Here is a 13494-nt window from a genome sequence, read left to right as displayed (position 1 = left end):
TTGGTTTCACAAATTTTCAAATGAATCTTTCCTGAGTTGAATCATTGATATTTGCTTTCTCAGATAAAAATCTGCATCAGATGTTCTGAGAAATCATTCAACTTAAAAAAAATGGTTTCTTCTTTATAGACACCAATTCCTCATGTAGAGAAGACACTTGTATTCATGTGAACAAGGAACGTTTTAAGATGTCTTGTTACGTCTGTAAACGGACAGGTCTGTAAGGACTCCGGAAACAGGAACAGCCCAGCTAAGAACTGGGCAAAGAGACAATGTCACATATCACTGTCACTTGACTTTGGATTGGATGACTCTGGCCAAGAACACTGAGATATAAATACACACATAAAGACAAATGCCTAGACTTATTGTACTGCACAAAATGAGTTTTGTCCTTGGCTTCTGCTCCAGATCACTGAATGAAGGAAAATGTCATAATTCTGACATTAAATAAAGCATTCATGGGTCATTAAGAATAGGTTTTCTATCTCTGGCTCACATGTACATTTTTTATGCTGGAACTAATTTTGGCATTCTTCTCATGGTTTTATTCAAAGAAAATGCATGGAGATGAAGAGATCAGACACATAGTAGAAAACCCAGCTTATTTGAGATATAGACCAAATGGAGAAAATAGAAAGACAAAATAGAAAATAATGAGTACAAGTAAATGATGAGTTTTAATTGACTCTAAAGATTGATTATGGAAGATGATCCCATGTTAAATTAACCATGAATTGTTATTTGCTATGTGGATGACTTGTGACTTTATTTTCATCATTCAACTCAAGCATAATTTGCCAAGATCAAATCCAGTTTAGGAGATGACAGGAAGAAGACTGTGTACACTTGCACTTGGCTGGTATCCTTCAAGTCAGAGTCAAGCAAAGGACATCAAAATTAATAGATCATACTGGCCATAGGTGCTCGTAGTTTTATGAAACAAATAATAGACAAAATAAAAGCACAGATTGAACTCAACACTATGAAACTGTGTGATATCAATACCTAACTCTCAACAATTCACAGGTCATCCAGACAAAAAAATCAACAAAAATACCTCAGCATTAAATGATCTCATATCACAACTAAATCAACAGAAATACATCAGCATTAAATGATCTCATATCACAACTGGACCTAAAATGAGGCCTAAAGAATATTCTGTTCCAACACAAGACAATAGACTTTATTCTCTGAACCCCATGGACTTTTCTTCAAATAGATCACATTTGACAAAATAAAGTCTTAACAAATACAAGAAAATTGGAAGGATTTCTTGGATTCTATTAATCACAAGAGTATAAAGTGATAATAAAGCAGAGGGGAAACTATAGAACATACAACAACTTGTGACTATTGGGTAGTACCCTATTGAATGATGGCTAGTCAGTGAAAAAATCAGGAGGAAGCTTTTAAAATTTGTAAAATCTAATAAAACAAGATGACAGAATATTCAGACTTGTGAAATGCAATGAAAGAGGGAAGTTTATTGCTATAAATGCCCACCTTAAAAAATAGAAAGCTGGAGAGATGGCTTAGTAGTGAAGAGAAGAAGCACACTACTCTTATGGAGGAGTTGTGTTTGGTCCCAGCACACACTTGGAGTGGCTCAGAAGTGCCTGTAACTCCAGCCTCAAGGGATCTGATGCCTCTACTGGCCTGTATGGCACTGTACTCAGGTGAACATCCTTTCACATATACATAAATTTTTGAAAAGTAAAATTAAAAATTATTAAAGTGATATGTACCCTCAGATACTAGAAAAAGAGCACCTTATACCTCAAATAAATTATAAAACACAATAAAGATTGAGTCATACATTATTTAAATGTAAACAAAAAAGCAGTAGAAGAAGTCAACAGAGAAGGAAGTTAGTATTTTGAAAAGATAAGTAATATTTACAAACAGTTATCCAAACCAAAAATAGAAATAAATGACCCAATTATTAAAACTAAAAATGCAGAGAGCTTACATGGGATGGACCTAGATCCTCACACATATATAACAGTTGTGCAGCTTGGTCTTAGTGTAGCACCCCTAACATCATGAGAAAGAGCTGTATCTGGGTCTGTTGTCTGCCTTTGGATCCCTTTCCTCTAACTGGGCAGCCTTGCCTAGCCACATAGGAGAAGATTGCCTAGTCCTGCAACTTGATATGCCAAATTAGGTTGATATCCATGTGAAGCCTCCCTTTTTCTGAACCTTTTCTGAAGACAAAGAAAGAATCCATGGAGGTGAGGTTAGAGAGAGGGCCTGGGAGAATAGGAGGGAGAAGAAGGTACTATAGGAATATAAAGATAATTAATTAATTCATTAGTTAATTAAAATACAAATGGAGCACATTTCAAGAGACAATGAGATTCAGATAATCATTGGAACACACTTTGAAGTTTAATATTCCCATAAGTGGGAAATAGTAAAAAGCATAGATAAATTTCTAAATACATGTGCTCCAAGATTTCAAGCAAGAGACTCTGAATGGCTTAAATCCATTCATAACAAACAATGAGAATGGGGCAGTACTGAAGATTCTAACTAAAGAAAATGCAGCCCAGATAGAGTCCATGCTACTCCACTACATTATTAAATAGAACTAGCACCAATGTTCCTCATTCTGTTTTACTAGGAAGAGAAAAACTACTACCAAAGTAATATCACAAAACTATCATGGTGTTTGGTATCATACTGATACGAAATTTGGATAACTACATAACAAAAGACACTTACATTCCAGTCTCCCTGATAAATGCACATACAAGAATTCACAATATAATTCCTTCAAACTGAATTGGATAATATGTCAAATATATCATTCACCGTGTTAATGTTGGCTTCATTCCAGGTAAACAGGTATCATTCAACATTCTCAAGTCAGTAAATATAATACAGCATATAAGTAAATCACATTATCACCTCAGTAGATATAAAAATGCCTTAATCAAAATCCAGCACTCATCTGTAATAAATAAAACCAACAACTGAAGATTCTGGGAAGAGAAGAAACAGATATTAGCATTGGAAGGCTTATATGTGACAGATATAGAGCCAACATTGTATTAAATGGAGAAAAACTAAAAAAAAAAAAAAATCCATTGAAATCAGGAACAAGAGTGTAAACATTCTATACCCTTATAGAATTTTCCACTTGAAGTCTCAGATATAGCAATAAGGCAATAAGTAAATATAAATAGACAGGAAAGAAAATAACCAAAATATTCTTATTTGCAGAAGATAGGATTTTATACATCAAGGAACCCTAAAGACTCCACCAGAAAATGTTTAAAACTGTAAACACTTTGACCAACATAGCAAGAAATCACATCCACCTGCAAAAAGAAATATCCTTTCACTAAAATAATAAAAAACATGACAAAAATGAAATTAGGAAAATAATCTCACACTCAATATACTTAAAGTAGCTAGGAATAAACTTCAGTGAGGAAGTTACCAAACCTGTACAATGAATGATTCAAACCCTAAATAAGGAGGTTGAAGAAGACACTTAATAGTGGAAAGATGCCTCATGCTTATAGACCAGTAGAATTAATATATTGAAAGTGTGTATTGTCAGAGTGAGTTATTGCCTCAGTGAAGTATCCATAAAAATACTAATGACTTATTGAAATAAATGGGTGAATTTCCTAAACTTCACAATCCCATTTGATTCTGTGGTTCTGGGAACCACACAACAAAGGGAATTACATACACAAAGCAAGAACTCCATGGCTGTGTTACATCTCCAACCCTTCATTTTCCTATGCAAAGTTTTTATGTGTAGCCCAGGCTAGTCTTGAACAGATGATCTTTGTGTCTCTACCTCATATGGGCTGGCTCACAGATTTAGCTACTATGCCCAGCTCTGTTAAAGTAGGCTGCAGGCTTTTTCTTGTTTTTTTTTTTTTTTATTTTTGGTGCTAGAGATTGAGCCTACAGCCTCAGAAATGATAGACAATCACTCCTTCATTTCACTTGGATATGTACCTCAGACCACGTAACTCTACTGGGGCAGATGGATGCCTGGTTTTGAATTCTGAAGCATTGTGTGAACATTTCAAAATCAGAATGTATTCATCCATTGAGGAGTAAGGAGGAATTGATTAAGTACTGAAGAGGAGTCTGGCAGATACTAAGTAAGATTTTCTACAAGTCGCTTGGCCTTGCAGCCTCAGTTTCCACTTCTGCAAAGGAAATTGATGACATTGTCCTCTTTACAACACTTGGTTAAGGAACAAATGCATAAACGCAACCAGAGGAAAAATAGAGTAACTGGCAGCAAAGCCTGACAGTTTAAACCAACATATGTGACTAAAAGGAAAAGCAAAGTAAGTGGAGCAAAATTAATCACCTATTCCTCAGAGAAGGTCACACTCAATCTTATCTGTCAACAAGGAGTATTTGTTTATTCTAAGTGTTCAGAAAGTTTGCTTAAATTTAACTCTAGTTTTGATGACTTTTCTCTACCTACAACTAAGTTAGTTACCCTTCATTACTTTGATTTTCATGGGTATGATGAAGTGACTATTCTAGTGGTAGAATTCTTAAGTGACTATTGGAAGTATAGTGCATGTGACTGGTAGATTGGGACAGATATTAATCATCCCTAAGATCCCTAAAATGGCCCTACATTCTTTAGAGGGTGTGCTGAAGACGCATATATTGAGAGAAATTCCCAAGAATTCTTTTGACCTTGGTTTTTCAAACTGTTGAACATGTACATGATCTACAAGAACATTGTGAAGAATCACCTCAAGTTGTTAGTGTCCACACAAAATGATAAGATATATATGTATGTATGTATGTATGTATGTATGTATGTATGTACAGTTTTTAATTCCATCCCCCTTTATAACCATTCTTACTATAAATTACCAAAGCCAGAGTTATATCTATCCTGAAATAAACATTTACCATTTTTCAATATTTTATGATTATCAAATGATACTAATTATGAACCTCTGTAGTGTGTGCTTCCATTTATGATTGTCAGCTGATTCTAATTATGTACCTTTGTAGTACATGCTTAGAAATGAGACCTTAAACCATATTCATCACTTTTCATATCTGTCAGGTTTAATAAAATACCTGACAGAACTAATTTATGTAAATGAATTAATAACCTTAGCTCAAAGTTCCCAGTGAACTTTTGAGTTCATCGAGATGGGAGAGGATTAGGTGGGCAAGCAGTTACATCACAGCAGGGCATCAAGTAGACAAGTAGCAATGCTGAGTCTCTATTTTTCTCTTTTATTCTGCCCAGGACCTCAATCTAAAGGACGTTGCCACCGACATTTAAGGTAAGTCTACTACAACTTGATCTAATCATTCATGTAATGGTTGGATTGTTCATTTTCCTTGCAAGGAGAGAAACTCAGCAAGAGACAAGACCTGAAGTAATTTGTTTAAACAACAGAATCTATAGGGCACAGGTCATGAAAAGTCAATTATTATGTATTCAACTATTCTTGACAGATAGCTAGATGTATATGTGGGTGAGAACTTTGCCTGACCATCACAGCTTCTTCTATATTATTTTCTGCTTGACCATATGATATATGCTTTGCCCAATATTACACCAGTGGTGCTGGTACTGTGGTTCCTAGGGCTCACAGCTCTGCCTTCCTTCAAGTGATCATTCTGGTTTTTCAGGGAGCAGTTCCCTAAATTTCAGTTTGCTTTTGGCGGTTTTCTGGGAGGGGGAAAACGGGGAAGTGTACAACATTTGAAATTTAAATGGAGAATATATTCAATAAATAATTTTAAAAGGAATTGTATTAGTTGCTATTTATTATAGATTTGATTAATAGGCAATTATTTCAGACAAGATTCATATGATCTATCCCAGGTAATCATGTAAAGTATCCTTCTGCCCATCATGCATCTTTTATTCAATGAGCATGTAACGAAGGGCATCTTCTCTAGCATGAATCCAGGTTTATTGTTGTGTGCATCTCTAGGAATATTCTCCCTTGTGCCACATCACTTTGTTTTGTTTTGCTTTGCTTTACTTTGTTTTGTTTTGAGACAGGATATCCCTGTGTAGCCCAAATTATCCTAAAACTGATTCTGTAGACAAGAATGTACCTTCAGGCTCTGAAATCTACCTGCTTCTACCTCCTAGGTGCTGGGATTAAAGTCATGCACCACCAGGACCCAGCCAAGCACATCCCTTTTTAATAAAGGAAAAGACAGCATAAAGATAAAATGTGAAATATGAACATGTGGTGTTCACTCAGAAAAGCTACAAAATATCAGTAAATTTGGGGAATGAAATAAGAGGCCACCTCTGCTTGTCCCACAATCACAACATGGAAGGGTGTAAGTTCTTCTTCTCCTTGTTTTGCTTTACAGGGCCTCACAGTTATATTCCACTAAACCCTTAAAGGGCTTTTCAGACTTGAACTTTAAAACTGTTACAGAGGCAGTAGTGAACACAGTTGACATTGTGAAATAGACATGGTCCCTCGAGGACTACAGTGGAATGCTACCCACAAATTTCTATAGTTAAAGGCTTATTCCAAGAGCACTGATAGTGTGTGGTCTTTGTGGATCTTTAAGAGGTAAGGTCCAGTAGAACATTCATAGGTCATTGTATGTTGCCCTTGAAGGCAATCATGTAACCCCCAGCTTGACATTCAATCCCTCTGTCTTGAAATTTGAATTATCCAAATCTCCTGAGCCACTAACACATGCCATTTTCTGTAATCTGCATCATGAAAGAAATGAGTTTGTCCTCTCAGTTTTGGACACTTAATCTCCTAAACTATAAGATAATTAAAACACTCTTTTCATAATAATAACCCTGTGCAAGTGTTTTGTTATAGAATATGATATGTTTAAAAGGAAGTAATTAATTTGGCACTTGCTTACTGTTTCAAATGGTTAGTTTATGTTATGTCCATCATGGCAGGAAGAATGGGGTCAGGCAGTCAAGCATGGCATTAGAGCAGTAACTGAGACCATACGTTGTATCTTCAGGTTGGAGGTAGAGAAAAAGCAAGACTGGGCTTTTAAAACCTCAAAACTTTCCCTACTGACATACCCCTTCCAACAAGGCCACAAACATTCAAATATACGAGCCGATGGAGCGATTTTTATTTGAACTTCACACTCAACTATGTACCCAAACTACAGTACTCAACTGAGGACAATGTCTGCCTTCATCCAGAATCTTCCAGTAGCAAATAGTTAATCAGGGATGGGTATGGCTCAGTGAGTCCTCCCTGACTGATGCTAGGTCTAGTTTTGTGCAGGCTTAGTTCAGGCAACTATAGCTTATAAGGGATTATGATTGTAGCAGACATGTTGTGTTCATAACAGCATTTCATAACCTTCCTCCCCACCATCCAGATCTTATATGACCCTGACTTCTTGTCTAACTGTTCCCTGAGTCTTAAAGGGGTTTATACAGATATCTTCTTTAGGGCTGAGCACTCAAAAATCACTTATTCTCAGCACTTAAAAGGCCATGAGCCTCTGTGTTCACAAGGGTTCTATGCAGAGAAGCTTATGTGATTACAGATAAGTATAATATTTGTCTGTATACATAAGAAAAAATATTTACCAGGCAGTATGGCACTATGTAAATGCAACTAAGCAACAGTAGTCTGTTCCTTCCTGTGGAAAAGATTTCTTCAGCCATGGATGGACTTTTGATTGTATTTACAGTACTAGACATCAGTTCCTTCTGTGGAAGGAGCCTCAAATCCAACCCAAATAGTGATTAGTTACCATCACAATAGTCATGCCACTGCTACATCAATGGGTGCATGTTACTAACTGATTGATTGCTTTTGTAGCTCGTAGAGTTCACCACTTGGCAAGACTGTTGAGGTTTGAGTAGTATTGGTACTAGACCTTCCTAGGAACTTTGGTGAAATTCAGCAGTGAATATGTCTGACCCTAGAGTTTTCTTTGTAGGCAGACTTATAATTGTTAATTCAATGCTGTTGCTTATTGTGGGTCAATTTTATTGTCTTTGGTATAATGATCAAACTATAATAGTTCTACCTTTATATGTTACTTGATCTTTTACCCTAGCGTCTTTTAGTAGCTGTTTTTTGTGCTTTATGTTTGGTGCTATGATTATTTTGTGACTGTTCTACATAGAGAATTATAGGCCAGGTCATACCTACATAGAAAGACACTGTTTAAAAAAAATACCCAAACTAAACGTAATCTCTATGAGGGTGATGATGTGCAAATAGTAGGTTGTATTGTAACATTCTATACATATATCAATGTACATTTGTTCTTTTTTAACATAACCTTTCACATCCATTTTCTTTTCACCTTCTGGTCCCTGTCCTCACTCCAAATATTTTCTCTTCTTACTTCATGTTCTCAATATATGCATACATGTTTAAATACACTTACGACTCACTCAAAATATACATTGTACAAATGTGAGTAAATGTGATATTGATCTTTCTGACTCTAATAATTTTCACTCAATATTGTGCTCTTTGTTCCATTCATTTCCATATAAATGACATATATTCAATCTTCTTTACATACAATTAAATCTCTATTACACATAAACATTCATATATATAAACATTTTATTTCTACAGTCATGTGTTAATATTGTCATCTAAGCCGGCTTTATAACTTATCTATTGTGAATAATGCAACAAATACAAATATGTAAGTGCTTCTGCAGTAGTCCTACTCAAATTCAATCAGGTGTATTCCCCAAAGATAGAGCTGAATCATGAGTAGCTCAGGTTTTGAGAAATCTTCATACAAATTCCATAAGGACTACTCCAGAAATTACACTTATATTTCAAGTATTGCTCATTTTGTTTTATGTGTATAAGTATGTGACTGATGGCTTGGACATATGTGGACGACATGCATACAGGATCTCAGAGAAGTTAGAAAATGACATCAGGTCCCCTGGAACTAAAGGGACTGTGAGATACTCTATGGTGCATGGAACTGAACTTAGTACCTTTCCAAGAACAGTAAGTGCTCTTAATCACTGAGCCATCTCTCCAGCTACAGAAACTCAAATTTATTAATGGTTGTTCTATACTATGCAATATGACAGATTTTTTTTTACATTCAGTTTATATTATCCTGAAAAAGGCTCATCATGCTGTCATTCAAACCCCCATTTTACCAGTGTCTAAAAGAATTCTTAGAAAGGCATTATAATTCTCCCAAGGACAGGTCCTGAGCAGATTTGAGATTCCAGACCTCTTTCATAATGAGTCAAAATTGGTAAGCCCCCTCCCAAACTGGAAGGGATTTGCAAAGTAGGCTAACAAAATGAAAGTTTGCCTGGCAGAGTGAGTAGGCCATAATTCACTCACTCCAAACACTTAAATCAACAGATGACAGACAAGGAATAAGGCAGCTTGGGGTTTATAAGGAGGGAAAGGAGGACGGGAAAGAAGGTGAAGGAGGAAAATGCAAATAAGGACAGTAAAGGAAGGATGAGGAGAAGGAAGGAAGAGAAGGGGAGAAATGAAACCATCTTAAAATCAGAACAGCAGATGGTAAAATCAACCCGCAGTGCTATGACTTGCACTGCACATTAGCACTTGCCAACACATCGCTGTTGCCATTTGTCATTACAGTGATCCCCAGAGTCTCAAAAATCTGTTTCCTTGCTTTCTTCAATGAAATCAGTGTTCTTTGGCTGTTCTTCATTCTCTTATATTTCCTGGTGCAGTGCCATGTTAAACAAATGACTTGTGTTCTTATTTATTGAATGAGACTAAGGTGGTTGCCTGAGCAATAAATAGAGGAACACTGAGGTGTCAGCTCCAGAGTTTCCTGATCTCTGTCTCGGACAACAGACCAACCCATAGGGACTGCCTCAACATGAAGCTGGTGGTTCTATTCATGTTGGTCACCATCCCCATTTGCTGCTACGCCAGTGGTAAGTTCTGTATAGGGAAGGGTGCTCTTGAACCACACATTCTTACTGTGTCTTACTATACAGAAGTCATTGCACCTGAGCACTATAAAGTGTCTGATGTAATAATAACTCCATGCATCAACATTATTTCAAATAATATAACAAAAAGGGTATCTCTATTGTGGGCTTGAATCCTGTGTTGGATCTGCATGTTATGTGTCAATACCATACAAAGTGCCTCACTATGAAAACTGTTCTTCTAAAAATCCACTGCAAGTCTCAGGTTTGATTATGAGATATTTCTACAGAAAGGGGTGATGATATAAATATGCTTCCATAACACTGGGCCCATGTGGGTTGTCTACAAGAATCTCTCTAACTGTGAAAGGAAATAGGAAACTTTCCAATGGTGCTACTGCTTCTTAACTGTAGCATGTAATGCCAGGTTAAAAAGCTTGGACATTATGTGACAGACATATGAGAGATTGCTCTGAATTATTTAAGTGGTAGTTTAACTCCATATCCTTTGTGTTCATGCTAGTATGCTAGTAGGAAGAACAGCTTGCATTTTCTTGAAGTTTCTTCCAGTAATGAATAACATAAAGACCTCTCACAAAAAAAATTATCAAAGTGTAAAGACTAAATGACTTTTGAAGGCTCATCCCTAACTGGTAAATCTATCTTAAATCTTCCTCTTCAAGATGCAGAACACACCATGGAATGGGGGAGATGAAAGATTGTAAGAGCCAGAGGTCAGGGAGAACTGCTGCAAAACACTGTCTTCTAGACATGTCTGGGCTGTTGTACTGATGAGCTAAGTGGGGCAGTGTTTGTTTGCCCAGGACTTTCACAAAATCAAGCTGGTCAACATTCAAAATGTGGACAGAGTAGGAGTTGTGAGGACCTACTTGTGAGAAGCTTTTAGAAAGTGATTGGCTGCTGAGGGAGGAAGGGTCAATTTTCTTTAGGGTTGTGGTTCATGATAGGTTTCTCATGTTCCAGTGGATGGCCTTATATCAGTGAAAAATGAGCAACACTAAATGTACTCAGCATATTATTTCTAAAAACAAAGAAGGATAAGACATGAAGTTGTAATAAAGATGTTAGGGAGATCTGAGAGGAACTGAAAGGAAGCAAAAAGGAATGGATATGATTGAAAAACATAATTCATATGTGAAATAATTGAAGGCTATCTAATAAATAAAGCACAGCCATATGTTGAAATATCATAGGTAAAGCTTCCCTGTCATTTTAGGAGAAACTATCTCAGAGAAGATTTCTTGGTCCTCTAGTCCATACAATATTTCTACCACTCTACTGTGATGCTCGCTGAGCCTTGGGTACAGGAGCTATGTTGCACCATTTGGGACTGGGCAAAGTATGATCAGATGTTCTCTGCGTTCCAACTAGTTATGATTTTCTTTAATAGTCTCTGTCTACTGAAAAAACTACAGGCATATAAGGAATTCCAAGAACATAATAATATATCCCAGGGATGAACTCCCTAATTGGTTATCAAATAGCATGATAAGACCTGAAATCGTATACATACAAGTAACACTAAATGGATAGATGATAGATAGATAGATAGATAGATAGATAGATAGATAGATAGATAGATAGATAGATAGATAGATAGGGATATAGAGGGGTTGGAGAGAGGAAAGGGAAAGGGGAGGTGATGTGATTATACTTTAATTTAAAAACACAAATTTAAAAATAAATGTGGTCATCTGAGCAGTGGTGATGCACATCTTTAATCCCAGCACTCAGAAGCAGGAACAGGCAGATCTCTGAGTTCAAGGCTAGCATGATCTACAGAGTGTGTTCCAGGACAGCCAAGGCTACACAGAGAAAGTTTGTCTCAAAAAAGAAAATGAATGTGATCATTATAAATGACCCTCATGCAGTGTGCTTTGTAGAGTGTACATTGTTTTTATTGCCTATTTTGCTTGGTACAGGTTGAAAAACTGTGAAGGACTCAGTGAATTTTAAATAAGATTAAAGACTCAAGACTAGAAATAGTTCAAGTGAATCAAAGTCCTGAGCTCCTTCCTGCCCCACTCCTAGTCTGACTACATGAGGTCACTTCAAGAACTAGGACTTCTGTTTATGTTGCTTTGTGATATAGATGCTAGAGTTAACAGACTGACATTGATAATATTCTAGTTGTTATATTTATAGGATGTTTGGACATATCCCATGATGTTCTCAAGATAGTAATGAAGGGTGCTTTCCATGCCTAGCAAAACAGCCTGCTATCTCTTCAGTTTCCTTGTTGGCAAAGGTTGTGTGAGGTGTGGCTTAGTTTATGTAGGATGTTAGGGGCAGAGTTTGCTATTTTTTTCTTCAAGACAGAGTTACTCTGTATATCCATGGCTATCCTGGTACTCACTCTGTAGACCAGGCTGGCCTTGAACTCAGAAATCTGCCTACCTCTGCCTCTGCCTCTGCCTCACAAGTGCTGGGATTAAAGGCATTTGCCACAACTGACAGACCTGAGTTTGCTATTTCTTTTTTTTATTCTTTGTTTGTTTGTTTGTTTCTTTCTTTCTTTCTTTCTTTCTTTCTTTCTTTCTTTCTTTCTTTTATTTTAGGAATCTAAAGGAGTTTGCTATTGCTAAGTAGAATCTCATAGCCTGCATCTTCTGTCCCAGATTTGGCAGTGCCCATCATCATTACTAGTCTGTGTTTCCACTCGTACTCAGGAACATGATTGTCATGATAGTTAAGTTCTAAGGAGTTCAAACCTCCATCAATGAATGTCATGTCTTTCCAGGTTCTGGCTGCAGTATTCTAGATAATGTTATCAACGCTACAATTGACTCATCTGTGTCCGTGGATGATTACCTGAAATTGGTTGATCCATATGTACACACAAGTTTTGGTGAAAATGCCATGACTCAATTAAAACAATGTTTTCTAGACCAAGACCAGGAGACTCTGGACAATGTTGATGTGATGATGGTAATTTTTTTAATTTGTTTTCTTTTGTAAACTATAACATCACCAATGTAAAGGCAGAAGGAGAGAACTAGCTTTATACAGTTGTTACCTGAGTTCCACATATTTGTGGGTATGCATGCATACCACACACAAATACATATACTATTATACATTCTAAAAACTACTAAGAGATAAATAATAGCAAAAAATGATTTTTAGCCAGTGACTTTTAAGGCACAACTCTGAATTTAAGCATCTCCTTGTTTTGGTTCTCCAGAATGTAATATACAACAGCCAACAATGTCCACAGTCATCGTAAACCTCCACAAGAACTTTGGCTCACAGAACTCCAGAAACTTGGCAATGGTCACACAGTTGATACCACAAATTGTAACTTTCCTTTCTTGATTATTTCAACTTACAAAGTGCAAGACAATTTTTGAAAGAAACCTCATATATATTTCTTTGCTTTTGATTAAATTAACTGCATACAATTCTCTGTTGTGTTATTTCATAAAAATAACTTAAATAGACTATGCTATCTCACACTTGGAGTTTTACACACACACACACACATACACACACACACACACACACACACACACACATATACACACAGAGATAGCCATTAGGAAATGCCTGGGTATGGGAATGAAGGGAAAGCACCTTCCTTAACCATC

General features: G+C 36.5%; 1 protein-coding gene across 1 annotated transcript; it reads left to right on the top strand.

The window, feature by feature from the left end:
• Window positions 1–9831: 9831 nt before the first annotated feature.
• Window positions 9832–13133, top strand: LOC127678286 (secretoglobin family 2A member 2-like). Its single transcript, XM_052173129.1, has 3 exons — window positions 9832–9889; window positions 12648–12835; window positions 13092–13133. The coding sequence occupies exons 1-3, from the start codon at window positions 9832–9834 to the stop codon at window positions 13131–13133; spliced, it is 288 nt and encodes a 95-aa protein (XP_052029089.1).
• The last annotated feature ends 361 nt before the right edge of the window (window positions 13134–13494 follow it).

This window comes from Apodemus sylvaticus, chromosome 1, assembly GCF_947179515.1.
Source record: "Apodemus sylvaticus chromosome 1, mApoSyl1.1, whole genome shotgun sequence".
In the NCBI taxonomy this organism is placed as follows: domain Eukaryota; kingdom Metazoa; phylum Chordata; class Mammalia; order Rodentia; family Muridae; genus Apodemus; species Apodemus sylvaticus.
The sequence above is the reverse complement of the archived record's forward strand: the minus strand, read 5'-3'. Positions and strand labels throughout refer to the sequence as shown.

What these genes read in the sequence shown, in the direction of transcription:
- LOC127678286 (XM_052173129.1), top strand. Translation starts at nt 9,832, where the DNA reads ATGAAGCTGGTGGTTCTATTCATGTTGGTCACCATCCCCATTTGCTGC. An exon ending in CATTTGCTGCTACGCCAGTG is followed by an intron (nt 9,890 to 12,647) that starts GTAAGTTCTGTA and finishes ATGTCTTTCCAG; the next exon opens with GTTCTGGCTGCAGTATTCTA. An exon ending in ACAATGTTGATGTGATGATG is followed by an intron (nt 12,836 to 13,091) that starts GTAATTTTTTTA and finishes TTGGTTCTCCAG; the next exon opens with AATGTAATATACAACAGCCA.